This window comes from Embiotoca jacksoni, unplaced genomic scaffold, assembly GCF_022577435.1.
Source record: "Embiotoca jacksoni isolate LCO1_2020_lvr unplaced genomic scaffold, fEmbJac1.0.p SCAF_11, whole genome shotgun sequence".
NCBI lineage: Eukaryota > Metazoa > Chordata > Actinopteri > Embiotocidae > Embiotoca > Embiotoca jacksoni.
Window position 1 is genome coordinate 18,132,125 of NW_027185241.1, and position 26,181 is coordinate 18,158,305.

At 40.4% G+C, this 26,181-nt stretch overlaps 1 protein-coding gene across 1 annotated transcript in view; it reads left to right on the forward strand.

The window, feature by feature from the left end:
* Positions 1–3,340: 3,340 nt before the first annotated feature.
* Positions 3,341–26,181, forward strand: part of oxr1a (oxidation resistance 1a) — a 169,442-nt gene continuing 146,601 nt past the window's right edge. The window contains exons 1-2 of the mRNA XM_069143460.1: positions 3,341–3,447; positions 17,617–17,702. Coding sequence (XP_068999561.1) covers positions 17,686–17,702 — 17 coding nt within the window. The 5' untranslated portion in view covers positions 3,341–3,447; positions 17,617–17,685. The remainder of the gene's footprint in view (positions 3,448–17,616; positions 17,703–26,181) is intronic.

Below are 26,181 nucleotides of genomic sequence, written 5' to 3' on the forward strand. Positions count from 1 at the left end.
ACACTAAGACTATTAAAAGTAGTCTGTTAAGTTGAACTACACAGCTTCACTACAATTTCACAATCAAAGTAGGAGCAGTTGATACCAATCTAAAAACTAAATGTTCCATGCCACCATTAATGCTAATTTTAATCATGCAGACACATGCTAAGACATTGTCCACTTTATATTGCCAAGATATGAATCTGTAGGATCCATCGAAGAGGTCTGAAGTATATCTTTAAACTATGCTGTTGAGCTTTATTTAACACAACAGGCAATGTCTTCCAGGCAATTTCACTCAGACTCATTCAGATGTGAAATTTATATTTACTGCTTCTCAAAACGTCTCTCTCTCTCTCACACACACACACACGCACACGCACACACGCGCACACACACACACACACACACACACACACACACACACACACACACACACACACACACACACACACATAGACACTAAATGTTATTGCTGCAATAGGGTGCCTCTTTAACTCATTTCTGTTGACTGGATGTGTTGCTCCATGAATAAACATTGTGAAACTCCATTGTGTGTAACATCTCTAATATCATAACGGACAGTTTTCTGATCAGTATGTGATCCGGTGAGAAACAGACAACAGAAGTCCTCCCTTTGATAAAACAAGCCGTTTCTCAGGAAATGCACTGTCTCCTTCCTTTATTTATGAGCCAGCTCCGGGGTGTTCAGGAGGGTCGGCATCACAGGCATCAGTCTTCAGACTCCATGTGGTGCTCATCGATTTTAGCCCCTCGCTGCTTGAAGTGCACCATCAATCAATACAGTAACAAGTCTTCATTTATATTTGAGAAATGCAGTTTCCAACTCAGCAGGCATGAAGTCCAGGTGTTGTCAATGCAGCTAGCGAGAAGCAGCGATCTGCATTTGGCCTCGGGCCTCATCCGCCCGACATGACTGTATTTCAGCAGGTCACGGCACAACAACATATACATTACAATATAAATGTTAAATGAAAGCACCACCATGAACAGAAACCAGTGAGTGCATAGGTGCTCATGTGGATATTTTTCGGCGAAGTATAGGGTTCCCACATAGAACTAGTTTGGTGTCTACATCCCATATGTCACGTTTTCTCCTTTACATCCACGTTGATAACGTCATCCTGCATGAGGGCCGTTCCCTGGAAAGGAAGCAATGGTTTATACGAGGCTGCATGTGTTCCCCCGCAGCCACCTGCAAGGCAATGCCCCGAAGTGTTTTAGGTAGGTAGGTAGGTAGGTAGGTAGTTACTTTATCAATCCCCAAGGGGAAATTGTTTCGCTACAGCAGCATTTTTAAAACAAAACACACTTGGGGGAGCTGCTGTAACAGGCTGCCACTAGCACAGCGCCATCTATGTTCTCAATCCCTACAATCCTATCTTGTAGACCTATGCAACTTTGCAGAGGATAGTTTACTGAGTAAAACTAGTAGCTGATGGTAACTTACTACACATTCAAGAATATTAGATATAATAGGACTGTACTTGTGTCCTTTTTTATGCCAGGGATAATAAGTCAGTAGAGTTTGATGTAACTTATCTGAACAGTATGAAGTTCACTGACCTATTTTGCCATTTAATTCATCATCCATGTTTGCTGGTATATTCCAGCAGCACTCTGATTGGATGCGTGTGAGTTGCAGTAGTTACTTTTTCAATCCAACATTGTCACATTAACTTCTTCTTGGGACTCAAATATAGAATGAGTATATATTGTTGTATCTGATATATTGTTTTAGTATAATATGTGGTACATACACTGTGTGTTTGAAAGGCCCACGAAAACCAAGTTTCTGGTAACCTTCGTGTGCTCTGCGGTTATAGTCTTTGCACCAAATATTTTATTTTTATAAAACTGTAAAAATGCTGTATTGCTGCTCTATTCAGTAAACTAAATGTGAATTCGTTTTATATTCGCAATCAAAATGTATGCTTTTTTTTTTTTTTTTCCATTTTTGAGGGTGCAGTAGAACTGATATTTAGCATCTATCGGTGGTAGACAGTAAGTAACTAGGTACATTTTGTACTAATTTAGATTATTTACCTTTTTAATAGCCTTCGTCTTACTTTTTCTCCACTTTATTGCGGAGAGAAATATAATATTTTTGGCTCCACTACAATTATCTGACAGCTGTAGTAACTAATTGCTTTGCACAGGCTCAATTTATGTATTTAGTTACACTGTTATATTTCAAACTATCTATATATTAATATAATTAACCTTTTCCACGGCAGACATTTGGACTTGTCACTGCAGGGAAAGCACAGTTGGGATTTAAAATGGACTCCGTTCCATCAAGTATCCCAGAAAGTCATGACAGTGAACCAACATGCACAAAAGCAGGACCTCTGTACAGCCATCATTAATACACCATATGATTTCCCTACTGTCCCCATGTCTGCTACGAAAAAACTCTATTATCTCCATTTCAACAAAATATAACATTAACCCTTTCCACCCTGGTACCTCTCTGTAGCTGAACCAGGCAGTGTCTGTTTTTAAAACACCACCCACCGCCATTTTGAGAAGATTTCCGAGTGCAGTATGCTGTTGCTGTCTTCCAAATGGTGTACTTATATACTAACACTAATTATTGTGAGTGCATGAGTGTGTTCACACTGACAAGTAGTCTATGGACACATGCAGTGCACAACAAATACCTGGAAGGTATACTCAACACTCTCTAAAAATGAAGTGTGAAACACTGAATGATCTCCATCTTGTCGATGTATAGGAAAAGGAAGGACCACAGATTTAAATGGGTGTAGCGAGTTGAGAATTTTTTTAATTTGTAAAAGGTTGTTATTGATTCACTAATTTACATTTTGGATGAGGCTGAGGTAAAAAAAAATAATTTGCTGAAGGCCTGGTGAAGGGGACAGAGCACAAAGTTGGTCAGTTTGTCCTTACAGATATGGAGTTGATTGAATTTGGATTGTTTTTTGAAGTCATAATGTAAAAAAAATATATATAATTTGGTATGATATGATATTTAAAGGACTCTAAATACTTCAAAGGACAAACTGACAATGCAAACTAAAATATATGGTGGAATACTTTTAATGTTTAGTTTAATTTGATACTTCTCTTTTGTTTATTTCTCCATTGTTACTAGTGTGTTACTAGTTTTACTCAAATAAAAGATATGGATTCTCCCAGCGTCACAGAAGTTCATATTCAGCATAGAGAAAAGTACCCCCCCCCCCCCCCCCACCCCCCAAACGCCGCCTGAATGGGACGCCTGCTTGGTATGTTCCGCTCCTCCCCTCTCCTACGTCTCACCGATGGTAGTTTCTATTGGGAGAAGGTCAAATGACTCTGCATGTCTGCCTCTGTGTACATTCCTGCTAAGGTGCACGCCTGATGAAGAAACATTCCCACTACGTCCCAGCGTGTTTGCGAGCATCCGAAGCGGCACGTCGCGTTTTGTCCTCTCTGAAAGTAAGTACCGATGTGCAGCGACTTGTTTGTCATTTCCGAAACGATTCACCCGGCTTATAGTTGCACGTAGCCGGATAAGTCGTTTCCTTATAAAGGTTTAATGTTTGCAAAGTGTTGTGTTTCCGTGCAGCTGGCGCAGCTCAGGAGCCCGGATGGGTTAAAAATAGTTATTTGGGGATGCTGAGTCTTTTGATGCTTCCAGGTGAAATTCAGGTGAAAGGGTGACTGTCATTCTTCCTAAAAACGCAACTGCTTGTTCTTTATGCACTTTAACTGGGGGTATATCGATATCAAGGAGCCGCTCACATCCACAGCATTTTAGGATCTTAGTGAATGAATCCGTCTCCCTGCAGGAAAACTATTAAAATAATAACAATTGATGAATAATGCAAGGATAAGAAATATAACAAAAATACCATAAACTCAAATAAAACCACAATAAAATAACAATTAAAACAGTTTGCCTTATTTCCTCCCCAGGACATGTTATCTGAGGTCAGTGTTAATGTCGGTGTGTGGGAAGTTCACTCCTCAGCAACTAGAAAGCTCTTAGGAAGGCAGACTTAATGAAGTGAGTCATCGGAGTCTGGCCAAAACTCCCCCCCTCTCCCCCCTACCCCCCCTGCAGAGTAGAACATAGCTAAGCCTATTATAGCGTTGCATAAAGCAATAAGGTATAGTCCCATAAGGTGCAGAATGAGCTGCCTCTGGGGTGAGATGGGTGGAAGCCTGTGTGTTGTCCAGGCTCCGTTTTAAGCTCCTATTATACATCCTAATAAAACACATCAGTCCAGAGAGAGGGCCCGAGTCTTCGCAGAGACACAGAAACACACTGACTGATGTTGTTTGGTCAAGGTCGGTGACATGCTGAAGGTCGATTTCAAAGGGGTAGAGGAGTTGTCACGAGTCGCAACTCCTGAAAAAGATTTGACTCGTTTTTTGTGATGTTTTGTTTCATTTGTTCACATTGTCTCTGTGTGATTGCAATGAGCCGAAGTGCTGCTCATTTGAATCCTTTTCTAATAATGCTGCCAAGGAAAACCGCACTCTAAATGGAGCTACTCCAACTGTTGATTTGTCTGCCAGGTCATTTCTTGATTGATCGTCTGTCAAATGTTGGAAAAAAATTCAAAATTGCCAGTCAGTTTTCTGCAGCCCATTGCCTAAGCATTTAAATCACTTGTTTTGTTGATATCTAGCCTCCTAGTCTAAAACTAAACTGGTAATTCAGTGTTTTGCTTTTAAAGTGACTCAAAATTTGACATTAATCAAGTAGTCAATCAACAGAAAAATAATCAGCAACTATTTGGAAAGTCAATTTTCATGCTTAAATATTAAAAGATCAATCCCAGCCACTTATATGACATATTTCCTGCTTTTCTAAATCATATTATTGTACACTTAATATTTCTGGGTATTTACACGCCTGGTCAAACATAACATAACATAACATAACATAACATAACATAACATAACATAACATAACATAACATAACATAACAGGACATTTAATGTCTTCATTTCTGCCTTTGTGAAGTTGTGATGAGTATTTCTTGCCAATTCTTTTGACATTTCATTGACTAAATACTGAATCGATTAAAAGAAATGGTCACCGTACGAAATGTATAGACGAGTTTCAGCTCTACCTCCAACATTTTTAAACATATAAAGACTCCAGTATATATATTGTTCAGTTGTTTCCACCTTCATGTTATCAGCTGGAAATTTGGACTAGTTGTAAAAATCCACTTGTTGAAAATCTGTCACGTTAGAAAAAATGTTGCTACTGTAAAGGATGGGGGTGACAAAACACACACACACACACACACACACACACACACACACACACACACACATGCACGCACGCACGCACGCAAGAACATGCAAACACACTTTGAGAGATGACTCTCATGATCAAATTATGCATGGTCCTGCTGGCTTTGATTAATCCTTCACCCTGCCATCATCAGTGAATGCTTGCTGTTACCAATTGATTACTGCATTGAGATTCATGAGCTATATTCACTTAGTAGAAATGATTACATACATGTTTTTTTTTTTAAAAAGACACATTTAATTAGTTGGCTTCTAATAAAAATATTCACTCATCTGTATTTCAAGCGTATCAAACGGTGCTTTTATGCTTTTGATGCTTCTTTTTTTTCTTGCACTGATAAACTGAGGCTGAAAAAGACGAGGCTAGATGTTTATCAAGATGGCCACCTCAAAATTCATATCTCTCATCTGTGGAAGGCTCTTAAGTCGTGTGGTTTTCCAACAGCTGCAACTATCTCATCTATCTCAGCAAGCTCATTAATGCACACACACGCACACACACACACACACGCACGCACGCACACACACACGCACGCACGCATGCACGCACACACACACACACACACACACACACACACACACACACACACACACACACACACACACAGATCTCAGGTAGAGCTGAGAACCTCGGCACTACCCTGAGGAATACGGACAAACACTGAATTACTAACACCAGATCTGACTCGTTGCCAGGCAAAGTGTTTACTGAAAACACACTTTGTGAAGTAGTTTGAGTGTTAAGCTGCTGCCGTTTTCTACTCTTAAAATGAACCGCTTCCTTTCACAGTAGATTTGACAAATCTCCTTTAAACTGAGCTCATGCTTAAAGCTGCCACAAGACAATTGTCATAAAAGTAATTGTGATTAAAGATGTAATCGTCTTTTTCTGTTCTTTAACATATTGTATAAGCCTAATCATAATGCAAATGCACCTTATGAAGAAGGGGAAATTAATTGTCTATAGTGTTTGGCTTTGCAACTTAATCCATGATGTTGTTGTCAATAGATTCTCATCGAAATGTTGAACTTTAAAAGTTATACGCCTCAAGATAAACAGTTGGTGGTGCTAATTCTCCACTCATGTGCTAATAAACCAGACGACACAATAGCAACAGCCTGGAACTGTGATGTAAACATGACATTTTTGTTAGCCTCTTACTGTAGTTGTATTTGTAATTCATATGGTTCTCCAGTGATTCTCTGAGAGCTCTTGAATCAAACAGACCACAGGGAGCAGCAACACCGGTGCAGACGGAGCCTTAAATCTGCCTCCGTTACGAGCTGCTGCTAATCCACGCTCAAACCTCCACTTGAAGTTATTGTAGAAGTTGCTGCCATGAAAAAGAATAAGGAATCGTTTGAAGCTCAATGGTGCCACGTGAGAATGAAAATCTTAAATAGTAAATCTGTAAAAGAGGATTTGTCTGCAACCAAAATCACTTTCCCTTTGATCAGTAGCCAAAATACCAAACTGTAGACGCTGTTAATCACTTTGTTCAGGCTTCAGAAGGACCCTTTAGCTCCTTGGTCTCATATGTGTAATGTTTTACAGGCCAGGAAAGTTCACTGGATTTGTGAAAGATGACTAACAAACGATCCATACATGGCAGATTCAGCAGCTGGATACAATATTTTTCAAAGTCTGTGCAGTTTATCTAACTAGTTTGCTCCATATGCTACAATTGTTAATTAAAATGAAAGTGAAATCTTTAGCCAAACATCAAATGGATAAATTGGGAGCAGCATTTAAGAAGGCATGAATATTTAAAGTGCAGAAAACTCAATTTGTGTCCCTGAATATCACTGATGCTGTTGTAGAGGATACTGTTGAGCTGAAACTAATGATTGTTTTCAGTGTTGATTGATCTTTAGGTCATTTTCTTGGGTAAATTATTATTTGTTTGGTCGATAGAAAGTCAAAAGAGTGAAAAATGCTCAGCACCATCTCACAACGTCTCCAGTGACAAATTTAGGAATATCCGTTCGACCAACACTTAAAAATCCAAACATGTTGAACTTCCTGTTTATAGAAGGATACAAAAAAACAAAAACATGTGAGAACCTGGAACCAGTGATTTCTTTTTTTTTTTTTTTTTAATCTTGGTGGTTCCTCAAAACAGTTAATCCATTATCAAAACAGACCTCACTTGTTTCAACTGAATAATCACTTCATCTCCTTAATGTTGCAGCTCTACAGTAGACCAAAACAGGGTTGTATAGATTTTTGTCAAATACTGTAGTTGATGAATTATTTGATCTCCACCCCATTTCAAAATACTAGTTACAATTACGCAGAGCTCATCAGACGTTTACACATTTGGTTTACAGTGATATAAAACGGAGAGAAAAGTATGAAATTCGAACACTGAAAATGTGGCAACCAAAGAATTTTGGAACGTTTTTGCTTGAAAAACTTTGTTTCCCAAAACAGTTCAGAATGTTTTTTCCCATTAAATTCTCTGACAATCAGTCAGACTAATTGGTTCTGCTCCACCTGAAATTATTTCATTAGTTTCCAGCGGGGATTTAGTGAAATAAATGCTTACTGAAGTTGGCAAGCAGCACATGTAGATCTAAATTCAGCCCTACTGCCAACAATAAAACGGCCCGTTGCAGGAAGTTCCTCAGCTTTGGGTTTTTTTCTTTTTAGCTTTTGCAATTGTTTTTCTTTCACTGGGTGTGCTGTGTTTTTAGGTAATGTTGATTTTTTTTTTTTTTTTTAGCATGATAGGTAAGTTTGGTTTTGCGAAACATAAAAAGATGGAGATGAATACAGTGTTGAGGGAGGGAGGAAGGGTCTTGAATCCCCAACAAGGCAATTAGATAATGACAAGGGCAGCGACCCAGTGATTTGTGGCCTTCGGTTGTAATGTAATTCCAAGAATGGAGCTGAAAATGCATTTTAAAGCTTCCAAGAAATGCATTCTTCCATTATGTTGCTTTGTGGGTATACGCTGCTTTAAAACACTGTTTACAAAGATGGACACCAGATTCCCGAACAGGGCAGAGCTTTTATGCCACTTTGATGCTTTATGAAATTGCTTATGCTTGCATGTAGAGAAGGTTCCAGTTATCCACAATGAGTTTACTTTGTATCGTAAAGAAAACAGTGATCACACAACCAGACTACAGGCCATAAAGCAGCCTCCTCCCTCATTTAGATAGATGGATAGATACTTTATTAATCCCGCAAATAACTTTTTTTTTTTTTTTTTTTTTTTGCTGCAGCAGCATGTACAGGGAAAAAGCAATACAAATTACAGAATACAAACAGGTATTAAACATCTTAAATATCAAAAATAAAAAAAATGCACATTCTACACAAATAAAATAGAATAATATTAAATTAAACAACAGTGCAACGGATTAAACAAACAGTGCAACTGTTAATGATGTAGGATGGATTTGGCCAGACGTTAGCTATTGTACAGTGTTATTGCAGTTAAATATAAATACCCCGACTGCTGATTTGTTTCCTCGCCCGTCTCTGTGATTTGCATCTCTTTTTGTGTGGTTCTCTGTTATCTCACCGTCTAATGATGATAATCTCAAAAGAGACTTACGGAGGATAAACATCCTAAGCAGTCCTCTTTTAAAAAAGAACAGGTGAACAATAGGCGGAGGCAAACATGGAGTAGTCCGAGCATGTGGCTTACAAGCCAGTGGGGAGGGCTTGGTCTGGGTCCATAATAGCTTTACCTACATACAGTAAACAGCACCATGGGACTGGTTGGAGGATTACAGAGGATTTGCCATGCTAAGCCACAGAACCCAGCCCGATGACCCCTCATGTCTCCTCCTCCCTTGAGCAGAGCAACAAACCACCCTCTTCTTTCCTCTCCTTCCTGCTCGGCCCATGATGCACCGGGGCCGACCATGTGAACCATGTCAGTGATTGTATGGGTAGGAGAAGTGAGGACAGAGGCACTCTTTGTGTGTTTCATAGAGTGATTAAATCTGTTTCTCTCAAATTGGTTCGAGAGCAATGAATCCTCTGCTCTGCCGTTTATCACCTGCTGCTCAGGTCTACGTTTCCTGATGCATCTACAAATTTTGCTTTAATGGCAAAACTTATCATCCAAATAGCTGTCAGGGTAAATTGAGGGCGTGTTCTGAGTGCGTTTCCTGCCTTGTCAATGGAGTGATGATGTGACAGCCAGATGACATGCATCACAAAACCAGCGCCACGTAACTTGATGGGAAGAAGGCGATGCTGTCGGCAAACTAAAATCTGATTTGGCCCCGTCACTTAAGCTGAGCGAACATTGCCTTTGGTTCCACTTTGGGACACTGCTTGAAAGCTAATTGAATCAAAGCCATAGGATGGGGTCAATTTTGACTGACAGTTCATGGGCATTTGTCTCTGTCAGCCTAATATCACACAGTGAAGTGACTCAGCAGAGAGCAGTCCCCATCCCAACTGTGTGCATGTCTTTAACTCAATCTGACAGTGTTCTAGCTCTCATAGATACCTTGCCGCAAGCAACTCTCTTGGAAAGCTGAGGTTTTCTCTTTTTATTTACACCACTGTCGTCATCGCGTGCAGCCTCCATGCACACTCAAAGACAGAAATAGATCAGCCCAGGAAAGCAGAGGTTTATTTTCAGTAAACGGTGAACTCGGAAGACGAGATTCTGAGTAGTTTTCTTGGCATAATGTAATCTCAAGGGGTTGTGCAGTGGCTGACTGGAATGATGTTATACTTTATAAGCAAACAAAAGAGAAGAGCATTCCCCCGGTGTGAGGAGCGACTTTGTTGCTGGGCCCTCACGTCAATATTTCTGTAAGTGGTTAATTTTTTTTCATCCAGCCTTTCATCGACTGTGCCACTTCTAATAGAGCTACAGTATGTCACATCTTTATGTAATGTGCAGGAGATGCAGTTAGACATGTGGGTTTGAGAAGTGAAGGAATTGAGGATAACCGAGGATACTTTTTGGTTGGGACAGTTGCTGGGCTGATTATTGGGTCGTGATGGTTTGAGAGCCCCACCAACACTACTCCCTATGTTTGGCTATCCTTGTGCCCCAAAATGTTCTGCCATGTGTCACAACAAAGCTTGTAATACACTCGTCCATCCACCAAGGAAAAACATGTCTTTGATGCGTCTGGTATCTCTAGACATGAGAACAGCAGGCACGTAGCAGAAGCAGGTCACGTGACAAACATCCTGTGATGGAGGTGAAAGGCTGATGAGGTCTGTGTAAGTAGGAAAGGGGGGTGGTTTGGTGAGGTGACTTAAGTTACAACGATTCACCTGGGAGAATGGGATTCGAGGCAGCAAAGTTGTTGTTTTTTACCCCTAATCAGAAAAGTTGTTTGTTTTTCCTAACCCTTAGCACGTGGGTTTCAACATGGTTTTGTTTTCCGAAAGCACGTGAAACTGATATTATCTCTTCTAGTGGACGAGTGTGTGTTTATTACATGCTTTATACTGACACTGGGTTCAAATTTGACATTACATTTGATGAGCCTTCTTTGCACAATTTTCAGGTCCATGGTGGAATCACACATACGCACATGTCATTAGTCACCAACATGTGTTTAACTTGTGCGCTGATTTTGATCAAGCAACATAACATGGAATATTTATTCCTGACGGTTATAGCTTCCTCCTGCTCCGTGCACATCACAGTGCCATGCTGCGTTCACTTGCAACAGGAGCAGTCTGTGAACTTTTTGATTCCCCCTTGTATATGGTGATTGAGGTTGCAGATTGGCATCTCATAGAAGAGAAGACTATTGGCCTTGGCGGGGGTCTGTTGTGCACTTCTAGTTGTGTATTTAAATTCATTGTTGAACTGGGTTCAAAAAGTTTAAGAAAACATATAAAATGAAATCAGCTAGTAGGAATTTGTATTGTTTTTATAGAGGAAACTGTAATTTAAGAAAAATGTATAGTCTTCCATATTTTAACCTCATTGCAGTGGCATTCCGAGTGTGGCTGTAATATCACCCAGAGCACGCTGTATATAAAAGATGTAGGTGTTACGATTCAGGCTGGAATGGGCCTCCTGGTGCTCTATTAGATGGTAGAAAAATAGGAGGTAAACCGAAGAGGTCAGCTGTATTAGCTGCAGGGAGCTCTTAAACATTTGAAAGTTATTCTTTTACTTTTTATTATATTTTCAGCTTTTCTGTCTAAATCAATACAATTAGTGAAGAGAAAGAGGCTCAGAGTCAAATATCAGCTGTCATTCTCAGGCCTTTATTGGATATTCTGAAAGTCGTGTCAGTAGGAGTACTATTAGGCTATGTGCTGTTCGGACACTAAGATTAAACACAAATCCATTATCCCCCTCTACTGATGGGCGGTTTGCAAAATTTACACTTTCATTTGCAGGGGAAACACAATGACAGAACTGACCTCGAGCATATTGCTGTGTTCCTCCAGGAGGCGCAGATAAGATGCCCCTGAGAAGATAACCATGCATCGCTACCATTAGCCCAACACAAATATGAGAGTCAAAAATGACAGAGGGGGTGCTTATTCCTTGCCCAATAATTGACTGCGCATTTCCATGATGGCATTGTGTTTCCTGCCAGGCTAATGTGACCCCTATTAGTTCAGGAAACATACCGTAATCAGTGTCTGTGTGCGCTGCCAGACACGGCCAAGGAAATGAAACGGCGGGGATGAGGGACTGGAGGGGGAGATGTAAACAAAGGAGAGGTGCAGACAATGGGACAACAGGGGGACAGAAGCAGAGAACAGAAGGGAAGATGAGTCATATCACTGCAGCAAACCAGGCCCTGATTGAAATGGCTCTGCAGCTGCTGAACTTCGATTTTGGATTTTGGCTGGCCTATATAGGAATATAGCTCAACAAATGTTTACAGTTTAACCAATGCTTTCTGTCCATGCAGTTCTTTACTTTGAAGCCATGTGCTGAATGTAGAAAACACATGTTCACACTTCTGTATGCAGTTTTTCTAGCAGTCAACATATTCAATTTATGAATTGATAAGTACTAGCAGCATAATAGCCACATCATCTCCGTTATTAATAGAGAGGAGGTATTTGCTTCCGAGTCAAACTGGAAAAGAAAATAGACTTCCGCTGCTTAAAACTAATATTTCAGCTCTGCCTGCTGTATATGTGTGGTCGGCGCTGACTTGTCTTCTTTCCACTGTGCTTCTCCGTGGCTGATACTGATTTAGCTGCATGCTGGGCCAGCTAATCCCGCCCCTGATCAATACTCCACTGCTCACACTCTGGATTTCATCCAGGAACCAGTGCAGCTGATATCTTTGTTTACCTTCTCCTCTCGTCAGTCATTCATAAAGCCGGCGTCACGCAGAATTGCAATTTACATCTAAAATACTCAGGATTTGATACAGTGAGGGCTGAATAGCATTTGACCTGATGTGTTTGCAGTTGGCTGTGCGCTGCAGTCATGCTTAGCTCATCTTTCTTTTCTGTGAAATATCTCTGTCAGCCCTGAGCTTAAAGCTGCCCATGTTTGGCCAAACACATCACCTCTGTGTCATTGTTGTTTTACGGTCGGCAGCTTTCAGCACAAGTGAAGACCCGAGCACCGGTGATACCTGCTGTCCTTCTGTCTGTCTGACGGATTCGCCTCAATCCATTACATGCTTGGATGCTGATGGTGTTTGTCAGGATGCTCTACATGCCCGGAGACAATTAAGCTGAAACACAAGGCTGGCTTAATGAAGCTCGGCAGGAAAAACATCCTCAAACAAGGTTTTTCTGCCGTAGAGATGGAAGCAGACAAGGTCCACTCATGCCAGGGGGAACCACACGGCTCCACTGGTGCATCGCTGTGGTGGAGGTTCATGCACTGGTGGTGGTGCAGAAAGGCAGATAAACCACACAAATAAGTTCAAGCTAATATTAAATTTAACCTTATGGAGACTTTGTACATGTAGCGGCAAGTCTCTGATCATACACTAAAGGTTATTCTATTTTTACTTCCTTCTGCTGTGCCGGCTAAAGTGGCTAAGATTAATGAGATTTAACATTCTGGGGTCAACTTAAAGGAGCAGTTCATAGGATTTAGTGGCATCTGGATGGGAGGTTGCAGCTGAATACCAACTGAATCATCCTCGCTTCACCCTCGCCTTCCAAGCATGTACGAGATATTACAGTGGTCAGAAAAATTCAAAAGGACCCTTCAAGAGTCAGTGTTTGTTTTGTCCATTGTGGGCTACTATACTGTAGATGGCAGGCTGGAAGATGTTACATATACAGATATAAAAGGCTCATTCTAAGACAACACAACAATTCTTCGTTTCAGGTGACTATATACATATGAGAACACAATTATTTTTTATTATATTCCATTTCTGGCAAGATTTCCCCCTAATTCCTTCACAGTGAACTAATTATAGTCCAGGAACCTGCTCATCTTCCTCATCACCTCCATCTGTTGCTTTATGTATCAAGGCCAACCAGACAGGAGTCAAGTTAATTTGAACTTGTAAATCATCCAACTACCTGGGTAGCTTGATTTGTTTTCTCTTGGATTGTAGCACACAAACATTAGTCTACAGCATGATGATCATCGAATAGAAGCACTTAAAATAGAATGTAATCTTTTTCTGGTGTACAAAAACTCTGTGACAACAAAATGTTATTATCTTGGACTGAGTCTGTCAGGAACTTTCATCATAACATTTTCCAACAAATTGCTATTTTCCATCATGTTTTTGAGCAACATATAAAAATCATTTTCAGTCCAATATATATAACAAAATAAAACTCATCAAAACTTACCGCTCATTTACAATACTTTTTTTCTCCTGTTACCTACACCTACAGTGAATACTGCATACTTATGTAAAATACACAATCAAATCTGCTAATAAACTATTGATTAAGATGCTTACGGTGAGGCTGTACATGGCTGCATTAAAACAGGATAATGCTTGCAAGGCAGTGCTTCATGCTCTGCTTGCTTTAACAAATCTAAAATTCCCTTGTTGGGAAATTATTATTGTCACTCCTCAATCTCCACTGCTCTGAGCTGAGGTGGATGTTAATTGGGAGTGACAAAGTTGGTGCCTAAACAGCAAACATCAAGTCTCTACACATTTTCTTACCTGATGGAACATGAAAGCTCATTAATGGGATGTCTGCCTCCACAGTTTGTGGAACATGTAAATACAAACATCTAAATGTTACGTCCCTTAAGCTCTCATAGATACATTTTCATAAATGTTACTCCCGAAAGAGAGCTGAGTGCCTGGGTCCAATTTAATTAGTTTAATTCATATTTTGAACTTGCCTCCTTTTGTTTACTGTATATTGCTTAAAAATAATCTTGTTGGTTTGTTCTCACTGGCAGGTGAAGCACGTCTCATATAAGCCATAATAATGTCTCGATGTATTTTCCATTTTATTTCAGTTTAGTATGGGCCCTTGGAAGCTTGAAGGTTTGTTGTTATTTTCCTGAGGAGAGTGCTGGGTTTGGTGAAGCACTCTGTAATCATTTTAAAGCCCTGCAACACTGTGACAAATGGGAGGATGAGTCACATTTTAACAGCAATAGGAAAGGAAGCTGTGTGACTCTTTGAAATTATCTCTGGACTCCCTGGGCTCTGAATTCTCTCTCAGATTAGATAAATAGTTGGATTTAATGAAATTAAATGTATTATTATGATTGGTTTTCATGCATGTGTGCATTTACCTATAGCCCTTTATGGTGAGGCATTTCTCATGAGTAATGTCCCCTGGCTGCCATAATGAAAATGAAATGTTTTGTATGTATAAACCTGTTTAAATGTGAAGTAATGCTGGCTAGTCAGTCAGTACACCATTTTGGCCTGAACCAACTCAACCATTATCATCATTATGAGGTTAGCATGTCATTTTAAAGTCAGACTGACATCTCATCTTGTCACCCCTTGTTGGAGTCAAAAATATTATTGTTTAAAAGGTACAAAATGACAGGAAAAAACACTGGCCATGTAGCAGAAATACTGTTTTTCTGTCTAGACAGGCATGTCTGTTTCTGTGGTTGATTGGCAGCTGCTACCTGGCAGAGTCCCAGCAGGGGAAGAAGAGACAAAGTAAACAAACTCGTGCTGTAGGTCATTGGCACACAGTGGTATTGAAGAGTTAAGCACCACCTAAAAAGTTAATTCATTTCCGACGCTACATGTGCCTCTACACATTTGTTTTCAAGTCCCAGTAGGTTGTTTAAGCATAATTCTGGTTTATTTCAACCTGGCATGAATGCCATTAATGTCTGTTGTGATTCTATGGACCATGCTTGCTTTGTACTCTTGTACCTCCTTGGTGGAGATTCAGGGAAATGAGGTGTTTCATGAAATATCATAAATCACCACCAAAACCGATGGTGGTGCATCAGGACAGGTGCACAACCAAATGGGTTCTCTTTGACATTTGCAGGGTTGTGAATTTGTCCCCTCAGGGACAGATTGTCAACACTGAGTTCTACTGTGTTGTTCTGAGGCACAATCTCATGTCTGAGGAACTAAAGGCACTTTCAGCCCTTTATTTGGTGAATGTCCACAGCGGTGTGAAGCTCCATGAAGATAAGGAAAATCAGTCAGTTGATAATTCAAAAAGTAACAGCTGTTACTACATCAGTTCTGTGAGGAAGGCCTTTTCATCGTAGATTGCCGACAAACATCTGCTGGATGTCTTTCCCTCCATAAATACTGAAGCAGTCCTGGACTTTGGTGTTCGTCCCTCCTTCATTGGATTTGTTCTGTAGTTCCAAACAAAAATTAAATGTATTTGTCAGCCATTTTTATAGGCTTTCAAAAATGTCAGTTTTAAAATACTGGCGAAAACTCTATCGTACTTGACAAATCAGCATCATTCAATCCTGAATCCTGTAATCCCAAAACTTCATTGATTTTTCTTTGAAGGGTAAAACAATCTAACTTTAATTTCATTCAAACACTGATTCCTCTGATGTAAACACAGGTAGGAACTGAGTTCTTCCAAAGGTTCTTAGTCTCTGCGTGACAAAAGTTTTTACAGTGGAAACAGATCTTTAACAAAGCCACACAGACTCTCTGTGATTCTTGTAGATTCTCTATCTGGGTAAAAAAAAAAATCTTTTTTGTGTAGGTGAAGCAGACTTTGATGGAGTGTAAATCTAATGACAGACTTCACCCTTACCTGAACTGTTGTCTTTTGTTTGGCTTCTAACAGTGAGACTAATCCTTAATCCATTTAATTGCGTTACGACGTGTACAGCATTCTTGGGAGTATTGTGGAGTGTTGTGCTGTCAGAGAAATTATTTCTTTCATCTGATATTGTTTTTTTTCAAACATGATATGATGAAATAAGTATAATCCAGACTCGTGGCTGCCTCCCTGTGCTGCTGTCCTCTGTGAATCCTGGAAGCTGCAAAATTGGCTGCTGCTCAGACTTAGATTACTTACAGAATTGAGTACATTCGTGGTTTCCATGTCACCTTAATGAATTATCAGATGTTTCCAGTGTCACGTGACTTTGTTTAACCTTTCCGCCTGCTTATTCAGCTCTCCTCCACACCTTGCTGGTGTGTACGAGCGAGAAAAACACTCCAGGTGTTATAAATGTGGTGGTGCGAATGTGAGAGGGTAAAAAACGGCAGATAGGACTGAAGTGGGTGCTTTAATCACCCCACTCTCCTTCCCTTTCCCACCCTCCTTCCCTGCGGCCCTCCACTCATCTCATTACAGACAGGAGAGGGTGAGAAGTGAGGCCTGTATAGACCTCAGCATTAATTATTGAACCCTATCTTCTTTTACTGTGGCTCCTCCTCCACAGTCTCTGATAACCTTTACATAAAATAGCAGAGGCTAACTCCCAGCCATTATACCTGGTGCTAGGTATAGCAGAGATCTACACAGAGTGGACTGTTTTGGGGATTTAATCATTCACAGAGCGTGCTATCTAATGACTTGTGTGTGTGTGATATGTTTGCCTACACAAGCAGATATATAGTCTGCCCCTATTTGAATTACATTTGAATTGTTCCTCATTGTTCCAGTTGAACTTCAGTGCTAATTAATTCTATTCGGTTTTAAATGGGTGCTGTTGTGGTGAGGTCAGTCTAATAGCTATTAAAACTGCCATTTGATTCTGTGCATTGTCTTTGTCTTGTTGGCTGAGTTCTGCTCTGCTTGCTGTCTCTTGCCATGCCCAGTCAATTTGAATCGCTCAGTTGGAGGCCGGCTAATGGAGGTTGTTGAAGTCAGCGTGGTCGAGGCATCCAGACAACTTGAGGGTGACTTGACTGTGATGCTGAAAATTTCACCGCTATCTCCTTCTGTCCCCTGCCCTTGTCGTGTGTGTGTGTGTGTGTGTGTGTGTGTGTGTGTGTGTGTGTGTGCGCTTCCTGCAGGTTTGAAAAGGCAACATCAAACCTCGACCTCCCAAAGCCTCTCAGCAGAAGAAAGAAGTCGCTGCCAAGATGTTCAGCACCAAAAGGTCAGCACAATGTCACTTTTGATCTATTCTTACAAGCTCATGAAAAAAAAAAAAAAAAAAGGTACAAAAAAAAAATCTGCGGGGCATTTTCAAATGGTTTCTGCTGATAATGGCTGACATTTCTGGTCAGCTAACATTCACAGATCATTCTGGATGAGACGAGACATTGATCTGAATCAACGGTAGATTCTAGGTCGCCACGCCATAACATCTTCCTTCACAATGTGTCCAGCTTAGAGTTTGTGAATTATATAATGTGAGACACAATATTTTTCCCCATACACTCTTTTGAAATGATGCTTCCGCTTAACATATCTCTAAATAATTAGACCGAGAACAACTATTTAAAGAAGCCTTCACTGGATGCTTAAGAAACCCAGTTCACAGCGCTGCTTGGTTGTGTGTACATTGTGTATTTTTATTGTGGCTTGTGTTAGTGTAGAGTCTGCGTGAATCATTTATCACTTTGGCTTTTCTGGATGTTGACTGCAAGGTGGAAGTGGTCACGTTGCTGAGCTTGTATCAGTAAGGGGGGTTAGATGGATCAATACAAAACGCTTTTGGTTGTTCGTCATGTGATTTTAATCCTGGGTGGGACAGGTCACAGCTCGGTTTAGTATTTTAGTATCGGTCTCCAATTAATAATGCTAATTAATTTCTTTTGAATTGTAAAAGAACAATGCATCTTGAATCGTTAAGTTCACAATGTTGAGCCTTTAGCTAAATAACCATGGGAGGTCCTGCATGACAGAAAGTGTAACTGTGAACGGTGAAATATACACCCTAATATCAAATGCATTTTGATTGCACAAAATCCATTTAATGACCATTCGCAAAACCCTTCTCCCAGTTTGCGATTGTTAAATCGTAGCTTATAGCAGAAATGCTAACAATAAGCTTTGGATTTGTTGACACGATGACGAGCATGAGGCTGCAGGAAGAGTAATTCTTTGGCCTTCCTTTCAAAAACACAAGAACAAAAGTTTAAGATAATTTAATATAAAGTGTGCAAATGTTTGTGTCCAGCTAACCAGCTCACTACCTTCTTTAGTCATGTAACCTACAGCACTACAAGCCCACTTAACATTTATTAAAGGCTGAGCATTATATTAAAACAACCTTTAAATGAAGCATCACACAGCAGTTCCTATTTTTTTTTTGTACGCTAGCTGCTACTAATATTAACAGCTCTACAAACACCAGTCAACATCTGACTTATGCTGTCATAAGTTCCTTTTAAAGGCTGGAAACATAAAAAATGTAGCCGGAGGTGGCGTATTTTTGCCCAATTCATGGTGTTAATGGAACATTTAAAATCTGCTAGTGATAGTTGTAATCTTTTCTTGTAAATGCACAGGGGCTGGCTGGAAGGGAAATGCCAAGTTTTGTCTTTTTGTGGAATCACTTGGGACCATTGTTTGAAAAATTACTGCGATTTGGAACTCTGCCCCTTTTTTAATTGAAAACTGCATATGCCCTATGAGCAGCAATCAAGAGGGGTGGGGTTTTGCCAAGTCCATTCATCTGTTGAAGTCTTTGCAGCAAAGTGAAATCTGTTTTTAAATCTTTTCTGAGGACTGAAAAGTCGGCGTGAAGTTTGAGGTATTTTCTGTTTGAGAAAGCAGAAAGCCTGCAGTGCCCACCCATGATGACATTTGTTTTCGTTCTACTTGCTTCCCAAACTGAGACTTGAATTTTCATCATTGTCTGCAATACTTAGGTGATATCGTGCTGCTACTTATGGTATCAGATGTTCACACTTGTCCTTCAAATACGCATATACACACATACACACCGAGCTCTTATCTGAATATAAGTGAAAGGCCGTTGTATTGATGACAGCAGAATCCAGTGAGAGAACTACAAGTTGAGATTAACCGACATTTACCTCTCAAGTCCTGATTTATATTGACAAAGAAGTTGCCAGTGTGCTGGTCGGATATTGATTCCTCCGACACTTTGATAGTCACACTTTCAAACAAAGGCCACCAAGGTTTGTTTTTGGTATTTATCTATCAGAATGAGATAGTGCTAAAAGTAAAGCACTGTGTTTACAGTAGAACGTTTCTGTTGGCAAGTGAAAATGAGGCTTTGTGTTATAATGTGATTGGGACTGAGTGTTGTCACAATGCTGCATCCATCCACCTGTCTCCTCGCACTGTGATCATCATACTGTGAGTGAGAAGATGAAGCCGAGCTGCCCCTCCATCCTCTGGGAGCTGCGTCAGCACAGTCGATGACACGGATACGATCAAAATGACTGCAATAGGCTGATATTTTGAAATTCAATGACTGCAAAAGCTCATTCACATTTTTGCTGAAGTTGAAACAAAGCGCTTTTCTCTCGCTAAACTGCTGAACGAGACGTAAAGTGGTTGAGGAAATCTGTGTCTGTCAGAGATTTCTATGTGCTGTTGTGGCTTCATCTGTGGGCTTTTAATAATGGTGCTCTTCTTCTTTTTTCTTCCCTTGAGTCTTCTCCAACAACACTTGCTGTAATTTTAATGCAAGTGTGTAATTAAAAAACTTTTATTAAAATGTAATCAGACAAATGTTGTAACATAGTGGTTTACCTTTGATTGGAATGGAATGAGGAGTGTGGACCAGAGGCACAGATCATAAATCCAAAGCATTAGCACTTTGTGCTTCTGGCTTTGTATAATAAAACGGTGTTTCAGTATTATGGAGAAGCTGAGCGCCTCAGTGCCGTGCATATGCACAGCTTGATTGTTTGTGTCTATATGTGCTCATTTAAAATGTAACTGGAGCGCAGTAATCTCAGTCTTTCATTCTGGATGAGAACATTTATGCAGTGATGCACCACAGGTTTGATTTTTGGTTACTCATTTCAGCTAAGCCATCTTATACCTCCCTCATCCAGCTCCATCAAAACAAGAGCTGTAATTTCCTTTGAAATGATCTGTGGCTGCTAGGAGCATGTAATGTGAAAATAATAATTTGTACAAATTTTCACCGCAGCTGAAGTAATATATTCATTTAAAAGTTATTTCTGTGTTTCTCACCATTATCATGGCCATTTCTCTGTCATCATATTTAATGGACATTGTAGCTAGCTCCTTAGCGAACTAGGAAACGACTTTAACTTATCCTGTATGGAGCTTTGATTAGCTGATTGTTTCTCCAGTTGCCGATATCGGTGGGCATGACACCATATCTATTGGAATTTCTGAACAAATCAGAGACATGCATGGCAACGGTACCGCTTCACTTTCTTCCCAACTCGGTATTGTACCAACACTTGTAATACATCTGCCATTCCACTAGAGGACAGCGTGTCAGTAAATTTGGTTTGCCTCATTGAGCCCTCAAAAACCACTGGATTATGGAAAACAAAACCTTGTGGTAAATGACGTGGCTAGGCTTCAGAAAAAAAACGTGGCTAGGGTTACAACATTGTTTTAAAGAAATCCACGCCACCTCCCAGACTCAAACTGTGGTCTTGTACGTGCAAGTCCTCGATTTATGCCACTAGACCAGGCAGCAACGAATGTCAAACTTTGGATTGTGAACTGCCATTTTGAGGCCTTGAGTTTGGAAAATCAGCCATCGCCATTTTGGCTGGAGCCAGAATTGACCACATTTGGACGAACTGGGGAGGAGCGAGCGGTGGATCTGACTCGATCTGACCGAGAGGCCCGCCCACCTGAACCTCACTGCACCCCACTCGTGTCAAACCAGGCATGGCAGCAAACATACAGCCTAATATTAATATGGAATTAATTTCAGGATGATCACCATAGAACTGCTCTAGAGTAAATTTAGCAAATTACATTATAATGACTTGTGGAAAAAAATATTTTTTTTGGAACCAACCTCAAGTGGCCGTCGGTGGGATTGCACTGCACTTCTGCATTGGCTTCTCTTTTCAGAACCAAAATCTACATCCATTTTTTTGTACTGTCTATGCACCCGACCACCACTTTTCCCTCCCTACGGCTTTTGTACGTCATCACATGACCTTTGTCATGTCACTGCATCTCACAACGCGGCAATGAAAACAGTCACATAGACATGCAACCCTCTAGTGGAGTGGTGAGTGTATTACAGGCTTTGCTGTGATACTGGGCCGTTCTACCACAACTAACAAACAGTCACTTGGTTGCTTCCCTAGTTACGTCAGACGGGCAGGTAAGCGGTCACTAAAATTGTAAACAAAATCTCACTGCAATTTTATCCAAACCCTTATTCAATGAAAATAAAAGTGTCTGTACATCAGTTGTCTGCTATGATCATCCATTGCATTGTAAAATATGTTCCCAATAAGTACAGTGTGTGTGTATACTCTCTGTTTTTAGTAGCAACCTTTGCACAGGTTTTTCAGGTTTTGTTCACTGTCTATTTTTATCTTGTCTTGGATCTGAAAGGTCTCATACATGGCTCCTGGCTCCAGTTTGATGAGCCAGTGTGGGTGGACAAGGATTGTTGTTACCATGCTTTCAGCTATTTATTCTGAGCTAATCTTCTAGTAATTATTCAAGTCTACATCCCATCAGCGTGGATGCACCTAAAGGTAACAAAACAATTGTGTTTCAGGTCTCAGAAGACAGCAAACATAGTATTGTTCACATAGAGTTGTTTGTAATGCAGTTTTTGTGCTTCTCTAAAACACAACACAGCCTCAGTTTGACCCCAGATTTTTCATTCTAATTCACTTAGCATTGTCATCCTGGGCTGTGGAGGTGTTTGCTTGGATGACTGTCATGAAGTTAAATTCGGCTTCCGTCCTTGGTTGTCAGCCATGTTGGGTCATCAATTCCAGCTTCCTCCCAGCTGTTTTTCAAAACTGTTGGGACAGGAACAGGAAATAACTGTCGATGCCTGCATTAGCTCAGACAGAGATCTCGGAGAGACGACGTGACACGACTGGACCAGTAATTGCTTTCGGTTGGATCGGTAATGAAATTACCGCAATATGAGTTGGATGGCTCAGAGGCAAAATGGTGAATCGGAAGAGTTTGTCACCAAATCTGTCCCCTTTTTTCCCCACATTTTAAATAAAAGAGCGAACGCTCTGCTGTAGCTTGGCTGGGGTGTGTGCTAAACACACTGTGTGGGATGCCACATCGCCTGCCTGGAAGCAGCGTCACTGGATGACTCATGACAAACAATTCCAAACAATAAAGAGCGTAAACACCTTTATTATTACCTTCTACACCACATAATCTCATTATTTCCTCAGTTTGTCCTTGACAAACTCTTGTACTGTGATGATACGGTGTACCTGCACCTTTGTCCTCATTTATACAGCGATCAATATGTCACATCCCCATCATGGTAGTTAAGCATATAACGACACGTTGGTAATTACAGTCCTAACGAAATATCAGATCCGACATTGACCCACCCAAGTATCCTGACCTTCATAAGGAGTAATTGGATATCTGACTGTCTCTAGCTCTGAGCTGTTGATCGACATCAAGGGGCCTTGCACTTGATTACTTATGTATGCGGAGGGAAGAGAATGGTGTCTGGGGAGTACAGTTCATGCTGGGATGTGTTAACCCCCCACAAAGACCTGCTGATCCAATCATGATGAACAGGCTGCCATCCCGACGCCTCACACTGACTCTCCTTGGACCGACCTTGAATGGTGTTGCAACAGTGTGTCTACGACTCAGTGCATGAAAGCCACTTATTCAAAGACATTACGTGTGTTGCACTTTGAGGACTTTTAATGTAATATACATCAGGTTGGACTGTATGTGATTGGGTTAGTTGAATACTAATTGAGTTGTTTTTGTATTTAATTATACTGTAAGATGGCCATGGAAAGTAGTAGTTTCTGAGTGGCTGGCAGGTGTCTACTATAATTGAATAACAGGACACCTCAGTAGTCCAAGTCAGCATTTTAACTTGTTTTTGTAAAGCTGTGCACAAGGTACAGGATGCTGAGCTGCAGATAACAGCAGCAACATTATTTCCTCTTTGTGCCACAGTCCTATTTAAAGTCACATCTTCGATTCATACTTTGTTTTTTTCTTGGATCATGGTTACTGGTTAATTATTAAAAAAAACAAATAAAACAAATATTAACAACTTCTGCTTAAATATAGTCAGGCGGGACAATAACATGAGTTTCGAACAAGCCTCAAGGTTAGACATACTTTTTGGAAGAGAAAATAAACTGTCCATCAAAAAAATACATACAGACAGATTTCCTGGTTCAGATTTGAACTGCCACAACACTAAGAAGTATGATACTTTCCAAAGTTGTATATGAATACATTTTCCTTGTGCAAGGAGAGATTTTTACTAATGCTGTGTCCAGATTTACTCTCAGCCTGGTATCATACCAAACTGAGTAATTTACTCATCAGTCCAGTAGAAGATACTGTATCAGTATCACGGTTTGCCTTTCCTAGGTGTCAAAATGACATGCACGTATGACCAGGATCAAAGAAGAAGGTCTTGTTTTGAAAGTCAGGTGGCAAAATACAAAAGTGATAAAGTCCGGGTAGCATGGTAGGTCAGAGGTTGCTGGACAAACCCGGGATGTTCAGCCAGAGAATCAGGTTTCAAGTTCGTGAGAAAGCAAAGTCGATTTCTCTAAAGAAATATTTTTTGAACCATAACTAAGTTGTTTTTTTTATCCAAAAACCTAACCACCCAGTTTTTGTTGGCTAAACCTAAGGCACCTTTTGTTTCATGCCGAGGCAAGGCAAAACATGACACTGATACAGTATCCTGTAGTAGACTGACGGGCGTATTACACACTTTGAGGTAAAACTACCTAGTAGAACTAGTGCTGTGTGAAAATGTGTGCACTTTATAGTGCCTTCAAGAATTTGTACAGCTGCTCAAAAAGTATGAATTTCTGTGAATGTCCTTGAGTGGCCCAGGCAGAGCCCAGACTTGAACCCGATTGAACATCTCTGGAGAGATCTGAAAATAGCTGTGCACCAACACTCCCCATCCAACCTGATGGAGCTTGAGAGGTCCTGCAAAGAAGAATGGGAGAAACTGCCCAAGAATAGGAGCCAAGCTTGTAGCATCATACTCAAAAAGACTTGAGGCTGCAATTGCTGCCAAAGGTGCTTCAACAAAGTATTGAGCAACGGCTGTGAATACTTATGTACGTGTTGTATTTTCGTTCTTTATTTGTAATAGATTTGCAAAAATTTTAAACAAAACTTTTTTCATGTTATCATTATGGGGTATTGTGTGTAGAATTTTGAGGGGAAAAATGAATTTAATCCATTTTGGAATAAGGCTGTAACATAACAACATGTGGAAAAAGTGAAGCGCTGTGAATACTTTGCGGATGCACTGTAACATGGCATCTGTCGCTAATGATGCAAAGATGAGTGTTTAGACGGTCTAGAAATGGGAACCCAAAATACTTCAATTTGAGCAAGGTTGTAATTTACTGATATCTTTATATACCTACAATTAATCTTTATTTAATGTGAATCAACTTTGATAACTAGGCATTACTTATCAGTGAGTACATGTGTCTGAGATTAGACGTTAATATAAACATTGTTGGATTTGTTTTATTTGATGGATGACAGGAAATAAGGGAGAAAAGATGGGAATTGGGACTAACCAGGGATGTTACTCCCAAGGCGGCCCGGGCCTCCTACATGATGCAGCATGTCATTAATTTGTATTTACCAGATATTGGATTGCGATGGATACATTGCCAGCCTCAAAGTGAGCAATCATAGTGCAGCACACAGCTGATGTGATTACTATTAAGATACTTCATTAGTACAGCTATGTTGGAGGTTAACAGCAAAAAAAAAAAAAAAAGAAAGTTAACCTGTGTTAAAATCAAAATCAAAGGGAACTGTCAGGTTTTCGGTGTAAGTTCCGAATTGATAAAAGAAAGTTTTTCTCTCCAAAATTTCTGTTTGGCTCTGATGTTGAGCAATCAAACAGGGAGTAATCTATCACAGAAGAAGCCGAGACAGACAAAAGCATCAGAAGATCAGAACGCAGAAATATGTCGTCTTTTAAGTGAGAGTGAAAACTTCTCAAGTGGGAAAACTGAGTAAGAACTCAGTCTGACAATAAAAGGAAACTGCACTCTTAAGAGATGTAGGAAATCACAAAGTCATGTGAAGCAGATGAGGTAGACTGCAGTCAAACTAAATACACTATGTGGGGTCTGTTGGAGCCTAATGAGTGGGGAGAACACACCCGGAGTGGATGACAGGCTGGTAGGAGCCCTGCAAGAACAATGGGGATCTAATCAGTCACTTGGCTGGAGAAGTCCAAGTTGGTCTGTACTTGCACTGCTTCAGTTTAACAATGCAGACGGCAGCAGCATTTTGATCAGGCAGCCTCCGAAGTGGCAGGTCCTGGCTGTAGGAAGTGACAGCGTCAGTAATAGAGCCGGAGGACTGCTAAACTCTGCAGGAAAGTGATTAGGAGCGGGCTTTCTGCTGACACAGAGAACAGAGAGGTATCAAATGTCAAGGGACACATTAATTATACTGTTTCTTGGTGGTCTTAT